This window comes from Magallana gigas, chromosome 7, assembly GCF_963853765.1.
Source record: "Magallana gigas chromosome 7, xbMagGiga1.1, whole genome shotgun sequence".
Lineage (NCBI taxonomy): Eukaryota > Metazoa > Mollusca > Bivalvia > Ostreida > Ostreidae > Magallana > Magallana gigas.
The window spans coordinates 45712423-45731262 of NC_088859.1; the positions used below are offsets into that span (position 1 = coordinate 45712423).

At 34.4% G+C, this 18840-nt stretch overlaps 3 protein-coding genes across 4 annotated transcripts; 1 reads left to right on the forward strand and 2 right to left on the reverse strand.

Annotated features, from left to right (window-relative positions):
- The first annotated feature begins 956 nt into the window (after nt 1–956).
- On the forward strand, nt 957–6418 carry LOC105332570 (trafficking protein particle complex subunit 5). The gene is made up of 7 exons (XM_011435207.4): nt 957–1103; nt 2526–2614; nt 3003–3129; nt 3452–3509; nt 3824–3883; nt 5431–5495; nt 6215–6418. The coding sequence occupies exons 1-7, from the start codon at nt 1038–1040 to the stop codon at nt 6302–6304; spliced, it is 555 nt and encodes a 184-aa protein (XP_011433509.1). The 5' UTR covers nt 957–1037; the 3' UTR covers nt 6305–6418.
- Nucleotides 6419–6749: 331 nt separating this feature from the next.
- On the reverse strand, nt 6750–11693 carry LOC105332569 (cell division cycle protein 20 homolog). 2 transcript variants are annotated; one of them, XM_011435206.4, is made up of 10 exons: nt 11548–11693; nt 10871–11193; nt 10400–10663; nt 10057–10188; nt 9679–9875; nt 9358–9452; nt 8976–9210; nt 8572–8697; nt 8042–8159; nt 6750–7369 (listed from the first exon to the last, which is right to left on the reverse strand). In XM_011435206.4, the coding sequence occupies exons 2-10, from the start codon at nt 11091–11093 to the stop codon at nt 7185–7187; spliced, it is 1575 nt and encodes a 524-aa protein (XP_011433508.1). In that variant the 5' UTR covers nt 11094–11193; nt 11548–11693; the 3' UTR covers nt 6750–7184. The 2 variants fall into 2 exon arrangements, with proteins under 2 accessions (XP_011433508.1, XP_034314779.1); XM_034458888.2 differs by having other exon boundaries at nt 11611–11631.
- Nucleotides 11694–16493: 4800 nt separating this feature from the next.
- On the reverse strand, nt 16494–17760 carry LOC117684906 (beta-1,3-galactosyltransferase 5-like). Its single transcript, XM_034458889.2, has one exon. The coding sequence runs from the start codon at nt 17734–17736 to the stop codon at nt 16507–16509; it is 1230 nt and encodes a 409-aa protein (XP_034314780.2). The 5' UTR covers nt 17737–17760; the 3' UTR covers nt 16494–16506.
- Nucleotides 17761–18840: the final 1080 nt, after the last annotated feature.

The following is an 18840-nucleotide window of genomic DNA, read 5'->3' on the forward strand; positions in this document are numbered from 1 at the left end:
AATTCGAATAGCAGAAAGCGCGCACTGGTTTCCCCATAATTCTAGTTTAGTAACCCAAATAACCAATTTCTGGGGGTCCCGCTGATTGCACACGTAGACCTGGCCAACAGGTAGATTCACGCATCATTCGGTTACTTATCTCTGCAATCCTCCAGCGTGTTTCTTTCTCTCCAAACAAACATTATGTGAAGCCAGTGAGTGATAATTGAAAATCAAGAACGTTTCACAGCGCTTCATTAAAATCCCCGAATTCCTTCTTCCGTGTGTCTTTCGAAGTTCTCTGTTAAACTTTCTCTACGTGGGGATATAGTCGAAAATCATGTATATGTACGTTATATACAGCATATTTCGGTTTTTTTCTTTTAATAAATATAGGAATTTTGTCTTGTGACGCAATATAGATTTGCTCAATTTTAAGCGTTTGTTTTATCGGTTTTATAGTTAAGTTTAGTGACAGATCAGATTTATTCTCTAGTCGTATTCATTCATTTCATGTCCTTTCGGAAATAAAAAATTAAATAATTATAATTCAATTCAATTAATTTATTGACAATTACCATGTCGGCATACAGTCATGAATATGAGTTACATAAAACAAAACATTAAACATGGCATGCAAAAGTTAAACATTAACTAATAAATCTACAATGGACAAAACATTGGGTGAACAAATTAGGCTTGTGCGAAGACTATTTCAGAGAAATTAATTAATATTTTAAAATCAATATTAATATTAATGGTCACTTAGACAATAATTAAGTAATTAAGGTGTATCTGGACAATTTGGGGGAGGGGTTAAACCATGTGAAACATTGAAATATGTTCAGGTACTAACTATTGGAGAGAGAGAGAGAGAGAGAGAGAGAGAGAGAGAGAGAGAGAGAGAGAGAGAGAGAGAGAGAGAGAGCATCTGGGATACCTCGGACTTTCATCGGAAAACATTTTGAAAAGTCCGAGGTTTTCCGGACGATAAGAGGATCCGCCCATCTGTCAGCTCAAAGTGAAAGTGAAACTGGAAGTGACCACAAAGAATAAATATGGCGTCGATAAACAAGCAGAAAACTAGTATACTGGACAAACCTCTGGGAAAAGGGAAGCCGGAGGTAATATCCACTTGTCTAAATTCATGTTTGTAAATGACTAGGATTAAAATCTAGTTATGTGGTAGAAATATGACCAAGCATCACTTTAGTCTGTCGGTAAAAGATGCTGATGCCATCAGTCATGGGTCTCTTACAGTACCGTTCATGGAATTGATTTTATTGTGTTTGCACTGACTGCTAAATTGATATTCTTAAGTAAAGAATTAATTGAATAACTGTGTTACCCGCATCTGTATTTGGAAAGATGTTAATTGAGATAAAAGGAAAAAAATTAAGGGATATAAAATCAGGGACGTATAACTGTATACTTGTTTCTACCATATCGCGGTATTTCTGGTTAGTAATTGATAGATTTTTCGACAAAATACTAGTATATACGTCCCTGATAAAATGACAATTTAGGTGTAACCTTAATCCACACTGGCTTGTTTAGAGAAGAAAAAAAAACATCGTTAAAAAAGTAGGTACATCGGAGGATAAAATACCTCTGAGGTTCCAACATTTTTAAAGAATTTTTTTCTACACAAGCCCCTGTGTTTAATCTACACACACTCATGCACCAAAACTGTGACTGATATGGTTAAGATGCTATCTTAAACATGTCAATATGATGGCGAGTACAGATACAGTCAGTATAATATAAACAATGTTCACCATTTTCCATATGAACACAACATAATGATTTACAATAGAACAATGGACAATTTTACAATATGTACAAATGTACAATAGATACAATTTTTTTGATTGGTGTACAAAGAAATAGCGGAGAAAATGCAACCCCACAGCATCATTACGTATGTCATAGAATCATTTGGTAGATGCTGATCCTCCTAATATTTCTACTGAGTTTACTTTAACAACATATTTTTGATCTTGCTTAGGTTTGTTTTAGTTTTGAAAAAAAAATGAAGGATCATTATTCTCATACTTGTAGCTCTGGTTTAAAAAGAATCTGCAATATTTAAAACACATTTTTTAAAATTGATCAGGCAGCCATTTTTGATGATTGACCACTGAGAAAGAAGGACTTTTTTAATGGAGTCAAATGATAACTTAAATTGTTTAGATTTGGCTTACAGTATTTCCTGTGCATTAGTCCATAGAACTCAATTCACTCAGTATAAGTATTCCAATACCTTGATTAATTGCTGAATTATTAACCTTCATTCCGGTATATATGTGTTGCTTTTTTTTCTGGAGATATTTTTCAGTTTGAACAACTTTGTTTATAAGTATTTTTATCTATGCTCATATGCACAAAGTTTATGAGTTTTTCTTTGTAACTCTGGAAAAAAATTATTAACACATATGCTTGCTATTTATATAACAAGGTACATGTATTTCAGATATAATTTCTTTTTCCTACAGTGTGTTGCCATGTTCATCTGAAATACTCAGTATTTTCCTGTTTGATTTCAGATAAATGCAGCCACCTTTGCGCTGCTCTTCTCAGAGATGGTACAGTACTGCCAAAATCGAGTCTACAGTGTATCAGAACTTCAAACAAAGTAGGTGATTTATTATCCCTTTTTTCCTTATGTTACGTGTTGCAGAGGAGATATAGCATTGCTAACAGTGTACATGTATGAGGGTGTGTAAAGTATATACATGTATGAGCAATCCTGTCATTTTATGAATTCATAATTGCACTAAATACATGCACTATTCCTCGCTATATTTAGTACGAAAACTTTAAATCTTATGTGCAAGTTAAATATACAGCACAAAAGTTCAACAAGTTGATATGAATCAATGTATTGCTCAAAAAAAGTTTATGCATTTATTGTTCATAAGAAGGCTCCGATTTCAATAATTTCCGGCCTGATAACTGCAATACCTGCAGGGGTTCAACCAATTATTTGAAATTAAAGGTACAGTATTGTTAATAAATTTTAGATTATCAGAACTAGGACAACATGTGGGCACTCACATGCTTGACCTGCTGTTTGTGAGGGAGAAAGGATATAAAAGGGAAACTAAACTTCTGAACATGCTTCTCTTCATAAAGAACAATTTCTGGAAGGTACTGGTAATTTTATTTTATTTTACTTAGAGCTAAATAAACCATTGAATTATTAAAGTGATATATTGTACAAATATTGACTGGGGTTGAGGGCAACATTCATTATGTGAGTGCCTAATTGGAGCAAAGGGAAATATTCTTACCCTCAAGAGCAATCTTATAATTAATGTCGCCTGAAAATATAATAAATATTGACTCTACTGTATATTTAGTACTGAATTTAACATCAGGATATATTGTCCAATATAGAAGGTGGCATTAAAGAATATAAGGTATTCATCACAAGGTCATTATTTGATTTTTTATTACTATTTTTTGACAGACATTGTTTGGAAAGGAGGCAGATCGTTTAGAACATTCCAATGATGACGAAAAAACATGTATCCTTTGGATTTCAATATTTTTCGCTTTTTTTCATTAACTACCGGACCAACCTTGACCAAACTTGATGTGCAACATGTGATCTTTACCTCCCAAGGGCCAAAAATTAAGTGTAAAACTAGAAGTTCCTAAAATGTTTATTTAAAAATCCTCTCTCCTACTTTTAATTTCTTATAGTCACACTCAGGCTTGAGGGCCTCTTTTGAATGGCTGGAGATTTTTGAGATACAGAAGTTTTATTAACCCGGTAATTGTTTGCAATTTTTATTTCCAAACAAGGAGACAGCAATTATTAAAACTTAACATTTAATAGATTATATAATTGAAACAGAACATTTAGTCAATAGATACATATCTGTTCCAAAAGATAAAGGTAAGTTTAATTTTAAAGATTAATTTTGGCAAGTATACATACATTAGCAAAATATATAAACTAAATATATATAGACCTACACTATCAAAACAAAAATTCTGATAGGTGCACATATGTAGACTCCAAAGTCTGATGGTCACGCCAAAGTCCGATGGTCATGCTAAAGTCTGATGGTTTACGCTAAAGTCTGATGGCCTGCCATGCCAAAGTCTGATGTCATCAGAATATATTTACATTCCAAATAATTTTTGCATGTAAAGTGTATGAAAAGCTACTGCAGTTATAAGACTGTAACACACACAGGGTACTCAAAGGTTAGAATGACTAGTTTTATTATGACGTCACGAACGTTGAACACTGTAAAATGCAACGTCACAAGCGAGAATCAAAGTTCACGCTTGTGGCTGTTACAGTGGCTCTTCCATTAATTTGAACTTACCCTTAGGATAAAACAGAAATTTTGACGTTTAAATCACATTTGCAGACAAGGCAAGAAGTTTTAAAAAATGTAAATATAAGCATTGAATCATTTTTTTGGAAAGATATAGTCTCATAACTGCAGCGGTGGGTGCATACAAATGTTCATAACGCGCTAGCGCGCGTTATTCAATTTGTATGCACACACCGCTGCAGTTATGAGACTATATCTTTCAAAAAATAATGATTCAATGCTTAAATGTTTGTTACACCACGTCATGGTGATGTCATTGGTGACGTGAAAACTTTTAAAAATGATAGTGAAAGGAAGATCTTTACAGTAAGGTACTCAGATTACTAGTTACATAGTTTATGTTGACCTAATATGGTTTAAACATATTAGGTCAACTACAAACCATGTAACGATTTTATCTTACCGACTGCCTTTGTATAAATGGCAAATAATGAATAACAACAATAAAAAGTTAGGTTTTATAAGTTTTAATTTGGGTAAAAAACCTGATGTCATAATACTGTAAGAATGACGTCATTATGCTCAAAGGGAGTACATGTAATATTTTCTACTGCATGACTATGTATGGTATATACCTGGTATCTGCATGACAACTGTTAGCCAGTTTTGCTAGATTTTAGCAGGAGGCTAGGTATAACATACATGTAATATTACAATTTTATTGTGACAAATGATGAATAAAGAGGACAATATTTGTGCTAGAAGTTAATTTAAAACCATTGGGCTTTGGTGTATCATACCATCGGGCTTTGGGGACTGCATGTGGACCTTTGGACTCTAGCGTGTCAAACCTTTGGGGTTTGATGTTTCACATTATTGGGTTTTGGTCTGATCATCAGACTTTAGAGTACCATCAAATTTGGAGTCCTACACATGCAAACTTCATTTATTCATGTAAAAGCACTCATAACATACAGTGCTGTATTTTAAAAACTGTTCTTAAATCTAGTCCAAGGCAAAACAAATTTATGTTCTAAGTCTTTCAAATGGCTATTTTAAGGTAATTTAAACCAAGCTTTTCAGCAAAAACATAGAAGGTACCAAGCTGGATATATAAAAAATAAGATTCAGTCAACTCAGTATTTTCTTTTCACAGGGAAACTTAACTGTGCAGCGTTCACAGCGGGTATAATAGAGGCTGTATTAAATGGAGCAAATTTTGTAAGTTCCTTCTCAGAATTGTATTGAAAGTACTCATTTTTTATGATATATTTACTTATTTCGGAACAAAATCAACAATGGTAAAAAATGTTTCATTGGTGAAGAACACTAATTGTATTTTGGGTACAAAATTTAGGATAAAAAAGAATCTTAAAGGGACTTGGACACTATTTTAGATCAAAATTTTCTTTTTCTTTTATTATGTATCAAATGGTTTTACTTGCTCATTTTGAATGATTGACCAAAATTTGAATGTTAAAAGTCAAGTTATAAGAGAGATACAGAGTTAAGAAATCATTGTTATGTAAACAAAGCTTGAGTCTTAAATTTTTTTACAAATCATATAAATTATGGAATTACCATTATTTTTTTTTTACCAAATGACTCGTGGCAAACAAGTTAAACTGATTCAATGTGTTCATAGATAATATGATAAACAGATAATAGCAACATTTGATTGAGACTTAAACCAATAAAACACATATCTAAATCATAGCAAAGCTCCAGCTTTGTTTACAAAACAAAGATTTTCAAACTACGCATCTTGCTTATAAATCAATATTTGACTTATTAAAGCATTAAAAGTACCCATATTAACCATTCTAAACATTAAAACTGGTAAAATAAAATTAAAAATTTTGAGCTCAAATCGTGTCCAAGTACCTTTAAAGGTTTGTTTGGTTTTTTTCATTTAATTGATTTTGTGTATTCTCTTACAGCCAGCAAAAGTGACAGCGCATTGGCATAAAGGAACAACATTCATGATAGAATTTGATGAATCTGTTTTGGCCAGAGATAAAATGGTGTGATGCAGTTTAAAGAGACACAATTTTTTATGTATATCAAAGACCTTGAAAAACAACATATGAATGCTTTCAAAACTTTATTGATCACTAATAATAATAATAAATATGACTCCATAATTGTTTGTAACATTTTGTTAACAAATTATACCCAATTTGAGGTCCACAAAAAGAGGTCTTCAAATCAGTCGGACAAAACACCAGCTGTAACAAAATGGGGGATCCACAGTGCAGACATAATAGCTCATTAATAACAATATATTTAATAATATCTGATTTGTAAATAGTAATGATCTTACAAAGTAAAAACTAACTGCATATGGTATAGATGAAATATACTAATAAGCTTTAATAGTGTTGAATTCTAATTCATTCACAAATACGTAGTTTCATAAATCCACTTTTTATTATTTTTTTTTTTTGGGGGGGGGGGGGGGGGGGGGGGGGGGGGGGCTTCTTTGTTGAATATATATTTATTTCATTAACAAGACAACATTCTTATAAATCCCATCTCAGTAATCAAATAAATATCACATTCAACAAGCAAACCCAGTTGATAATAAGTGAACTCTCAAGTTTTCATTATTCAATTCTTTATATATGTAAAGCACCCTTTTTAATACATGTATATGTACATGTGATTGTACATGTACATAATAATTTTACAATGAGGAGCATGATTATATTGTAAAAAAAAAAGCTATTAAAAGATTTACTAGTTTTAGAAATCATTAACAAGATATGAAACGAACACAAAATAAAGTAATACCAGATATGATATTGCAGAGTTGTCGCAACGAATACAAAAAATAATGACTCTCACTTTTCACAATGTCTTTCATATAAAACACTCACAACCACACACAATCCTGTACGAGACTCGTCACTATCTTATTGAGGTCATGGAGAACACACTCTTTTTGTCTTTAGTGACGGCCGTTTTCTGGGCAGCCTTCTTTTGTTCGTCAAGTGTGAAACATTTCCAGATTCGGAGCGTCTCGTCTGCTCCTGCCGATACTACAGTCTGACAGTCAGGGGACATCGCCATGTGTAACACTCGCGCAGTGTGACCTAGAAAACAATATCATACATAATTAATATTTAGATTCTCATCCCCGCCTGCCCCTTTGAAAATAGCCCGCCCAATGCATTTTTTTTTTTTAAATAATGGAAAAAAAAATTCGGGAAAAAAAGTAGGGCTTGGTAAACAAAAAATTCAAAACATTTTAATGGCTGCCTAAACATGTGACTACCGTGTCATTCCAGTCATGTTTGTTATCATGATGATAAGGATACAAATATCTTCATGCATTAATAGTTCAGTCGAAATAAAATGGAATTAAAAGATTACAACTGGGTTTGTGTACTCATACAATGTATTAGCATTAACAACTTTAAAGAATAGAGAAGTTGTTATTTCTAGAACTTGAACAGTGAAAAAGATGTTTTTTAAAAAATGAAAAAATAATAAAATCCGCTCACCCGCCCCATATTTTTTGCAAATTAGGATGAGAATCTAAATATTCATTTTATATGGCCTTGATGGGAATGGTACATGTAACTGCTACAAATAGTATTTGTAGCAGTTACATTTAGTATTTAATACTATAACTTTTTATTTGAAAATACTTGAAATGTATGTCTTTGACAGGGCATTCTAATTTCTATGCACATAATTTGACATTGTCAGTCTTAAAATTCACAGATTACATTGAATTTGTAAGTTGTTAATCAGCAAGTTACCTGATAACTCGGACACCTTTGTCATCGTGGGGTACTTCCAGATGGTCAGCTGATTCAGAGCAAACCCATGACTAGAGATCAGTTCTTTGTAATGCTTACACCACAACAGAGCACACACCTGGAAAATTCACAACATGATGCACATAATTCAACCAGTTAATTTTTTGGAGTACATGTACTGTATTAACAACCACAAGAAGTGATGGCCAAGTATCAAAACACAGAATGCCCCCCCCCCCCCCCCCCCCAAATAATGCATTGGATTCTAGGCCCAAAAAAGTTCAAAATAATGAAGCAGACAGGTTATTTATGCTTTTATTGCAAGATTTGCAAAGGGGAATAGATCAATTTTCATATTTAAGTTTAAAATTAAAAATTGAGTTATTCCCCATTTTGATATGGCAATAAAATTTATCAATGCTGCAGCATTTGACCTGATGTGGCTGTGCCCGAGAACCAATGCATTCATTTTTTGTGGCCTAATGAAAATTAACCTGTATGAATAAATAAAATACCGTATATCCACTTACCTGTGACTTGGTGTCTACACTGTCCACACACTGTCCCGTGCTACAGTTCCAGAACCGGATGTGTCGGTCTGCTGTCCCTCCCCCACTGGCCAGGAGGTGGGGCTGCCAGGGACACCAAGCCAATGCCTACAAATCAAATCCAACAGGGATGTTATTTTTGTCTCCAACAAAATGAATTGCATTATCCATAGTTTGATTTAACATTAATACATATTAATATTGTTAATAAGAAATATCAAATTACTTTAAAAGCTCTAAAATCTCTGTAGAAAGATATTCTTTAAATATAGCTGTACATTCTTTCCTCCAGTGGTATCGTTCAGAAATAAATGCAACAATTATCATTCATCTAATAATTTGAAAACACAAATAATTGATGCCATCAAAGAGAAGAAAAAAATTACTTTGACTGCAGCTTGGTGTTGGGAGAATGTATGCAGTGGTGTAGTGTTGGTGAGGGGGCTGCCCGGCTGGGCGTTCCAGATGTTTAGGAGATTGTCGTTGCCTCCACTGGCCAGGAACTTCCCGTCCGGTGACCACTTCAATCCACACACTTCCTGGGTGTGACCAAGAAGTGTCCCTACTTGGTGCTCAGCCACACGCACATCATGATGGTGAATGGCTCCGCTACGAGAACCACTGAGAAGAAAACAAGACATTTTAGAAACTTTAATAATTGCATCATCAGTGGTTGAATTGATAAAATGTAAGCCATAGTAAATAGTTTATTACTAATAAATATTGTACATTTTCTTCTCTTTTAAGATCTGTTTGAAAGAAACTTACCTGCTCAATATGTATGAATTCCAAGACAAAGCCCCAACTCTGTTGGCATGACCTGTCATATTGCGTAATCGCTTCTTGGCAGCCACATCCCACAACTGTTAAAATTCAAAATTCCAAGGTTAAACAAAAACCCTCTCATAAATTGAAAATAGAAGTTCAAATTTTGTACACAAGATTCATGATTAGACATCCAGTATGTGTTTTCTGGGTTTTTTTTGCCAATGCGTTAGGGAAAGAGAGGACACTGAGCCATACTTAATTTATTTTTTTGTTATCTTAACTGTTTATTATATTTTTCTATGACCCCCCCTATGAACTTACCTGAACTTCCCCATTGCTGGTTCCCAGCGCCAGATAGTTGCCCTCCTTGATCCAGGACACCGCCCCGATATACTGGTCAGAACTCTCCATCTGTAGCAGCTGGTCAATCTCCCCGGTGGCGGCGTTCCACAGGTAAACACTCCCACCCAGGCACACCGCCAGGAGATTGTTACATGACCAGTCAAGCAGGTTCAGGTCTGAAAATGGATTCAATTTTCAATCCTTTTAATAAGCCTTACATGTTTTTGCAAAGAATGCAAGAGTCATCATACAGATAAGTAAATCTTAAGACATGCATTAGGTGGAGGTGTTTACATTAAAATATCAGTCTCTTTGAATGTAATCTAAAATGAAATTATCAATAGAGGATTCACTTACAATAATCATCAAGGATGTCTGGAGCATCAAGGATACGCTCTGGAACTTGGGGTATGTGACGAATTGTCTTCTTCACTGAACTAGCAGGTGTTTTGCATGAACTGTACAGAACTCGTAGATTGTTCTGATATCCTAAAACATAATAAATGTACAAATTAGAAACAGTCAAGCCATTTTCTACACAAATTAAGTAGTTTTATAAATTTTTTCATTATCTTTATCTACCTGGCTCTCTAATGCTTGATTATGCTATTGGCAATCATTATGAATTCTTTATTCATTGAAAACATTCTAAAATTGTTGAAGATATCTGTGACCATAATACTAAGTAATTCAGAAGTACCTTCTGGTGCACTAGGTGCCTTGGTCTTGTATGAAATAATTTTGTTGCTAGAAATGTCTGTTCCATTCAAGTTCTCACTCATTACTCTCTGGTACTCTTTCTGTGAAGGACTTAACAAATTGTCTGCTTCCCCACTATTAGCACTGTCTGTGGTGATTTTAAAATGTCCTAGATCAAACTGTGTAGCACTACGATTTGGAATGAATCTGTCTCCACCACTTGGTGTTTTTGGAGCTTTTGATCCTCCCGGTGTCCTTGCTTGATCTTAAAAATCAAATCGAAACAAACATGAATAGGACAATTTCTTATCATATCCTTGTTAAAACAAAGAAGTCTTGTAAGGTAAGAAATTGTGTTATGTTGCTAAAATGATAAATAAAATATGCATGAAATAGAAAGATATGTAACAGAGAAAAATTATTAGTTTATAATATCTTGAATGATCATTATTAATTAAATTATAAGCATTACTTGAAGATTTGGGTGTTTTAGCATTTGATGGCGTCTTTGGATTGTTGACTGATCTGTTAAGATTCTTCATCGGTGTTTTCGCCGTTGTACTGATGTTGAGAGAGCTGTTGACCGACTGGTTACACTCGGCCTTCCTCTCAAAACGCATGCCTGGTCCTTTGGTAATGGGTCCATCCATCCTCAACACACTGTTCAGCTCATTCTCAAAATTAAAATGGGACATATTGTTGTCACACTTTGTACCTGTTTGTCCCTCTCCTCAGACTATATATTATCTTATGAAGCACAAGTTATGTTTTAGCTTTCATGCCCACATATTTGTCCTACAAAACACCAAAAAATGATTGTTAAACACAGTTTAAACTCATTCATTCACTAAGAGTATTATTATTATTCAATATTAACCAGTTTCTATATAAAATGATATAATATTAATATAGTGACGGCAGAGACATATATATGTTATATATGTCTCCGGTGACGGTCACCTGTTTGCTTCATATTACTTTCAACCAAAATATAGGCCTACAAATTCTATAAACAAAATGCTGCAAACGTAGCAAAGACAATGCTGATAAAAATAAAAATATGGGACAAACACGAACATCTGACACATAAATAACAAGTTATGTCTATATTGAAGACAGTAAATCATATGAATAAACGTTTAAACTTACGTATAGTTGATCGTGTATTCAATTGTTTTACAAACAATTCGTATGAAATGTCAATATACACACATGCGACAAGTCCTGACAAGATTTGATTGCTTGACAATTCAAGTTTGCCGCCGGCTGATTGGTTAATGCTGAAAAAAATGAACACTTTTCATTGGCTAATTGTTCCCATAACAAACATTATGTGTTATGGTAGTTCCGATTGGTTCCCTTTTTACCGGAAATGCAAGGACAAGTCGTTCTAAAAATATTCCATTTGTGGGTTGGGGGGGGGGGGGGGGGATGGTCGACTTGAATACAAGTAGTTATATTCGTTATATGTGTCCATGCAAACTAAAATAACTTTCTTACCAAATATTACAAGTGTTTAAAAATAATGATCTGTGCCAGCTTTAATCTGCATATCAAACTGACGCGTGTTACTGTTAGTATTAATTTGCATTATTTATTGCCAAATTATTTTTCTTCATATGATAAACTTCTTCAATTACTGATTATTTAAAATCCTCGAAATCAAGAGGGTGTAGCTAAAACGCGGAACAGAAATCGGAATGCGAAGCGATACAGTACGTACGTAGTTGTATGGAAAATATAATATATATATTTGTTATCACTTGTTAATTACTTAAAAAGGGTAAAAATTGGATAAAAGACGACAGTCTTTATTTAAACTGTTCTTAATAATAAATCGTTAGAAATACGAATTGTTTATAAAAAAAAATTCTAAAGAATTTTCATCAACTTTGGCATTGCTATTGCATGGGTGTGTAAGCGCGAAACGAAACAAAAAAATAATGAAGAGTGCTTTTTCAAATTAAATACTTGTGTTCCTATTTCAAATAGCATTGCAACCGCTTTACTGCTAAAATTAAACCATATTGTGGCCTCTTTTCGCCCCTAATGTTTTATAACATCGACATTTGAACAAATGAACAAAATCTTCACTCTGGCTAATAATTTGATAAAATAAAAAAAGTACATTTCAGGCACGTAGCATCGTTTTTGAAAGTGGGGGAGGGGGGGGGGGGGGCAGATTCAATCAAAAAATCTTGACAAGCCCCCCCCCCCCCCAAAAAAAAGGATATTTGGAATTTCCCAAAATCCCAAAATCTTCAAAATTCTATTCCGTGGGGGGGGGGGGGGGGTGACGTAGTATGTAACTTCAATTTCACTTTTAATTTTCTTATTTTCATATCATTTTTTTTTTTTACAAACTCCATGATAACTCAATCTTTTATATGTAAATTTTAAAAAATTGTCCCCCCCCCCCCCCCCCCCGATGCTACATGCCTGCATCTTTGCTGGCCAAGGGTCCGATGGGTTTATTCTCATCTCCCTTAAACACATGCTCGACACCTTTCAATTACAATAGATCTTGTCTTTAAAACTAGACTATTGTATTTATGCATATAGTGAATGAATAAATAATCACCCTCTACCCCTAACGGTGGACCCCATTTGACCCCCTCGAGTGTATGGATTTAACAAAATAAAGTCTCCATTTACGTCAGAATAACACTACTTGCAACTTTAATGCGAGACTACCGTTACTCAAGAGTCAGACTGGTAGCTCTGCGGTACTGTCAGGAAAATTTTGTATTCTATAAATAGAAAATTAGAAAAGGGTCTATTGCAAATAAAAGAAAAATTGACCTATAGGGGATTTCCAGGAAAAAAAATTCACTTTTGAAAATCAAAGTTTTTTGTTGTTTTTTTTTTCTATCGTACGTATTTCTAAATTTTTTGAATTTGCATTTTGAACCTATCATATTGCTCATGCAATTTTAATATTAATCTTCAAAGTTGGCTAAAACAGCATTTTCTCAGTAAAATGGTATATTTCTGCATGACGTTAGGCCTAGATATCCTTCAGGATCAGCCTGCCCCTAAAAAAATCTTAGATGTTTTGATAGGTTTTGTTCAAAGGAATGAATTAAGATAGAATATGGGGCAACCCGGCCCTGGGGTCGAATTTACAAATAAAACAGACAAAAATTTTGGAAACTGATTTCTATAATAGTGGTTACATCGAAAAGTATATATAAGTCCTGGAGAGCTCAGTAGGTTAGAATCACACATGATGTTTTTAGTGACCTGTTCGATTCAATCTGTGCGCATACTTTTTTCTTTCTTTTCTAAATTACACGTAATGAAATTTATAAACACCGATTTATATTTATGCAGAATTGTGCATTTTGTATATTAAACTTCGATCTTCTTCCTTAAATGCACATCTGCTAGTTGAATAAAAGATAACGATGGAAAAAGTATATACTTCACAAAATGTAAAAGCAATCAACCGGAACTATACCCTAGAGTGAGCACGCTTTGTTTGAGGATAATTCATTCTGTGTTACTAGAGACAGGTGCCACGTAAAAAAAAACCCGAACAAAAACTGTTTCGTTTGCCTTTCCAGAACTGCTATAGGAAATGGTACAATTGTGGGAGAAGTACTGCAAAGTAGATGCATGCAGTTCATTCTTTGTAAAGAGCATGTGCATTGGTGAAAATTTAAGCCATAAATGCAGGAAGAAGGTTTATAGATTGGAAAAAAGTGGGGGTGGGTCAGTTCGAGTTTTCCGCCTCCTTGCTATTCCGGCACCAGGTACGTCTCCATATACAAATGATGCAGCTGTTAATACGAAAAAGAGTTCGAACGCCTCGTAAAAATTCTTCAACATCTACAAACATCATGCACTCTTCCTGTATTTCTTTTTGGAAAACTAAGGCGACGTCCATTATTTGTCGCAAAGAGTCAAAGGGTTTGCGACCTTTGAAGTCGCGTCACGCGAGACTTTCGATAGTTGTTAATATGTCCTTGGTTGTAAATAAACGCATATGGAGAACATGTATCATATTATAGAATGCAAGCTGAAAACACAATTTAAAAAAGTTCATAACCCATACTGCTCGGACAACGATTGTGAAACTTTTTTTTCAATCACTATACATTATGAGATCTAAAAGCTAAGAGTTTATTACGTATGGCCTAAAATTAAGAAGTGGAACGGAAACCGATATGCTTTTTGTAAAGACAGAAACCTACACCGACCCTATTGGTCAAGCCTTTTCTTAGATACAAGTGTTCATTGAATTATTCCCCGTTTCCAAAAGAAATACGCTGACAGTGAACACATCGAAAAGAGTATTTATAGAACAATATTTCCTATTTTCACAATTTCCCAAACATTTTCCCCTAGAAGGGTGTCTGTTGAAACACGAAAGCCCTCCGCCTAAATATACGTTGTCCTGAGTTAAGTCAAAATGGCTAAGTTGATTTGGCGAAGTTAGTTAACACCACGCACTACGACTACAGACAAGGGACTGTCTGTCTGTCTGTCTGTCTGTCTGTTTAGTACGCGTTTCCCTCTTAACATGGTATAGTGGTGTTACTATTAAATGCGACGTAACAAATAAAATCCTTATCCAAAGAAATCATCACGATATCCTTCTTTCCAAGGCAAACTTTCCGCTATTGACAATGTATTAAAAAACAAATAAAAACAGTAAGTTTATATCTACTTCATATCGCAGCTTCAATTACTAATCCCCGTGTGGGAGCGTAAACAAGTATATTTTCATAATTAGAGTCACAGTAACATTTTACCTTTTTTCGCAACTCTTCTGCCAGTAGTGGTTAACATTTATTGCATGATTTCAAGAAATAAATTCAGTAATGCGAATAGTTGAATACATGTTCAGTTCCACTACAGAATGAATTGGCATTGTGAATCTTCGAAAGATAAGCTGACCAATTGTGAATGGACTTGTTTCTGAACAGAAATTCCTAACCAACTTTAACCCCTATGCTCTTAAAGTCGTTTACTTAATGCGTCATAGTTTTTCTTAACGTCTATCATTTACTTATTTTAAGAGATGTATATTATTTCCTGCAAGTATCAAAGAGGTCAATTCTTCCTGAATGAATAATAATATTTCATAGAACAAACCAACCTAGCAAGCCACGTTTTACTTAAATCTATTCATCATTATAACACAGTTACATAAAACATTTATGATGCCCAAAAATATGAAGTGACAGATGTAAGGCACGCATTTATAATGTTTTACGTATAATATGTATTTCTAACGAGACCTGTAAGGACTGCGAACGATAGCATTGTATGGCCGCCTAACTAAAAGTCATTTTTTGAAAGTTGTCTAATTAAAGTTAATTTTTTATAATAATGTAAAGATTTGTGTATATTTTCATTAAATATAAATGATTTGGTCAAACAAAGAGAGATAACTTTGTATTTTGGGTTATTTACTGTTAAAATAGCTCATTTCGTAATAGAAAATAACGGAAAACGGAAATGTTTTTTAAAACATCCCCCCCCCCCCCCGTGAAACAAAAATTCCTTTTGAGGGGTTTTAATTATTGTTATTAAGCATATTTTTACCAAAGGGTTTGTTGTTTCACGGGGGGGGGGGGGGGGGGGGGACATATGTCTACAGACCGAAATACATTCCAAAAAAAGAATTTTGCTTCGTAAATTTTCGAAAACTAATCAACAAATATGAATTAAAATGAAATTTTACTTTAATATATATCGTAAATATGTTATTATTAAGTTTATATGCACAAATTGGCCGCTAAATAAAATTTTCCTCACTCATAGAGACCGATTTTAATGATCGAAAATTTTTAGACCCTGCGTTAGCAAAACTTTTGTTTAAAAATAAATAATTTGATTACACATTTTATTTTGATATAAATTGGTTAGGATTTGATTATACTTTTTGGTAGAAAAACTTAGTTTCTGAATATCTGACAGAAATTCCGAAATATTTGGATGTAAAATGTAGGCGGGAAACGGGCGTTAGCGTTCGCAGTTCTTCACAAACGGAATGCAACACGCCAATCAATGTAACAAAAATAAAGTAACAAACATGAAAACGACTAAGTTGATATGAATTTTATTGTTTGTTTTATTCTATTATACACAAATTTGAAATTAATTTCGACATACAGCTTGATATTGTTTACAATATTCAATCCAAGTCCGCATCATTGTTTCTGGGGACGACATTCTATGAAATGCTATCGTTTTCCGAAAACTTAGTTTGGGAACAAAGAAGGACACCCAAGTGGGATGAAACATTGCAAACCCGTACTGGTTCTTTACTGGGATTCTTAGCTTCTTTGCGACGATTCCTAGATAAGTGTCGTCAATCGGTATAGGTTGAATATAGGGAATGGCCAAAGAAAATCTCTTCACAACATCAGCAGTCATTAGATATGCAAAACCTGCCAGATAGTTGGGGTAATTGACAAAGGGGTAATCCTCCCACGTCACGAACCATTTGGACGTCTTGTCTCTAAACGGTGTGGAGAAAAAGAAAACCTTCCCAAGCATCAATCCAGATTCTCTGAGCGTTGATTTCCTTAATTTTTTAAGATTGTTTAAAATCAAGAACACGTCATCGTCTACGTAAAAGCTAAACTTGGCTTTGGGACAGTACTGAGCAACCCAGTTTATGCCCATAATCGTTTTAAAGGTGATGTTGGAATAATGGTCCCAAAAATCTTCTTGTACTATGTCCCCATGCTCCAAAGCTTCAATGTCTACTTGTTTCTGAACACCGTGGTTGTAACCTAGAAGGAACACTCTCCGAACTCCTTCATAGTTGTCCACATTACCCCAAGTGTTCCTGATGGTCTGTCGGTTCCTGAAATTTCCTGCACTAGATTTGATGACCAGAAGAAGGTATATGGAGGAGTCGTCACAGACGTTCTCTCCGGTATGGATATAACTGAAGTCGTGGGAATTGATGGGTTCGTTTATTATCTTTCTTCCCTCAAGTCGCACTTTTATGAGCTCATCGAAATTCAATTCCAAAGGATAAAGAGAAACCATAAACTTCAGTTTTTTCTTCCGTACATCTGTAATGTTTAAAGGGGGTTTGCACTTAAATAAAACACCGTCTTCCTTCACCTCTTCTACGCCTGAAAATCTTATGATGTGAGTAGCATTCAGAAAAATTGGACATCCTCTTCTTGGACGACCTCTCAAAGACAAGTCTGTATGAACATTTTGCAGAGGTCGATGGTTGCTGAAGAGAGCAGAAATTTTCACAATCAGTGGATGTTGAACTTGAAAGACAAGCCAGAAAAGCAATGGAATTAAGACCAATAAGATTGAATTGCTTTTTCTGAAAGTTTGCCGGACGCTGCATAGCCTCATATTTCACAAGCAGCAATCTAACTGGTTCTGAAAAAATGATGTTAAGAAATAATATTTACGTTCAAGGCTATCGTTTATTTTTGCTGAGTTTTTTCTTCTGTGTTCTGGGAAAACCAATTAACACAAATTTTTATTGATATTTTCGCTACTTTATTATAAGTATAGCCACATATGTGGTTTAGAATCGATCAGCATAGGTCTACCAGAGGCAGTTATGCACAGCTTGAGTATCCTCTAGCTCGTATTCCATTTCTGAAGATGGGTTCGATTACTATTTTCCACCTCAAGTCGCACTTGTAAAGGTTCTTCAATATTTAATTCACTAGGCCATACTTATCAACTATCAGTCTATTAATTGCTATCAATAAATTATTCATCACTCGATCTCATGGTTGCTGTCAATGAATCAATCATCACTCGACCTCATGATTGCCGTCCATGAATCAATCATCACATGACCTCATGATTACTGTCAATGAATCAATCATCACTTGACCTTAGATTACTTTGACTGGATCAATCATCACTTTGCCTAATGATTGCCATCTATGAATCAATCATCACTTGACCTTATAATTGCTATTTATGCATCAATCATCACTCGACCTCATGATTGCTATCTATGTATCAATCATCACTCGACCTCATGATTGCTATCTATGAATCAATCATCACTCGACCTCATGATTGCTATCTGTGTATCAATCACCACTCGACCTCATGATTGCTATCTATGATTCAATCATCACTCGACCTAATGGTAACTGTCAATGAATCAATCATCACACAGTCTCATGATTGCTGTTATGAACCAATCATCAAACGACCTTAGATTACTTTCACTGAATCAATCATCACTTTGCCTCATGATTGGTATCTATGAATATATCATCACTCGACCTCATGATTTCTATCTATGAATCAATCATCAGTCGACCTCACGGGTACTGTCATTGAATAAATCATCATTCGATCTCATGATTGCTGTCTATGAATCAGTCATCACTTTGCTTCATGATTACTGTCAATGAATCAATCAACACTTGACCTCATTATTACTATCAATGAATTAATAATCAATTTGCCTCATGATAACTGTCAATG

Excerpts from the sequence above, each read along its gene's own strand:
- LOC105332570 (XM_011435207.4), top strand. The coding sequence starts at position 1,038 with ATGGCGTCGATAAACAAGCAGAAAACTAGTATACTGGACAAACCTCTG. Across the intron at positions 3,510-3,823 it reads CAATGATGACGAAAAAACAT|ATTATATAATTGAAACAGAA; the intron begins GTATCCTTTGGA and ends AACATTTAATAG. Across the intron at positions 3,884-5,430 it reads ATCTGTTCCAAAAGATAAAG|GGAAACTTAACTGTGCAGCG; the intron begins GTAAGTTTAATT and ends TTCTTTTCACAG.
- LOC105332569 (XM_011435206.4), bottom strand. The coding sequence starts at position 11,093 with ATGTCCCATTTTAATTTTGAGAATGAGCTGAACAGTGTGTTGAGGATG. Across the intron at positions 9,876-10,056 it reads AGACATCCTTGATGATTATT|ACCTGAACCTGCTTGACTGG; the intron begins GTAAGTGAATCC and ends ATCCATTTTCAG. Across the intron at positions 9,453-9,678 it reads CCAGCAATGGGGAAGTTCAG|TTGTGGGATGTGGCTGCCAA; the intron begins GTAAGTTCATAG and ends GAATTTTAACAG.
- LOC117684906 (XM_034458889.2), bottom strand. The coding sequence starts at position 17,736 with ATGAGGCTATGCAGCGTCCGGCAAACTTTCAGAAAAAGCAATTCAATC.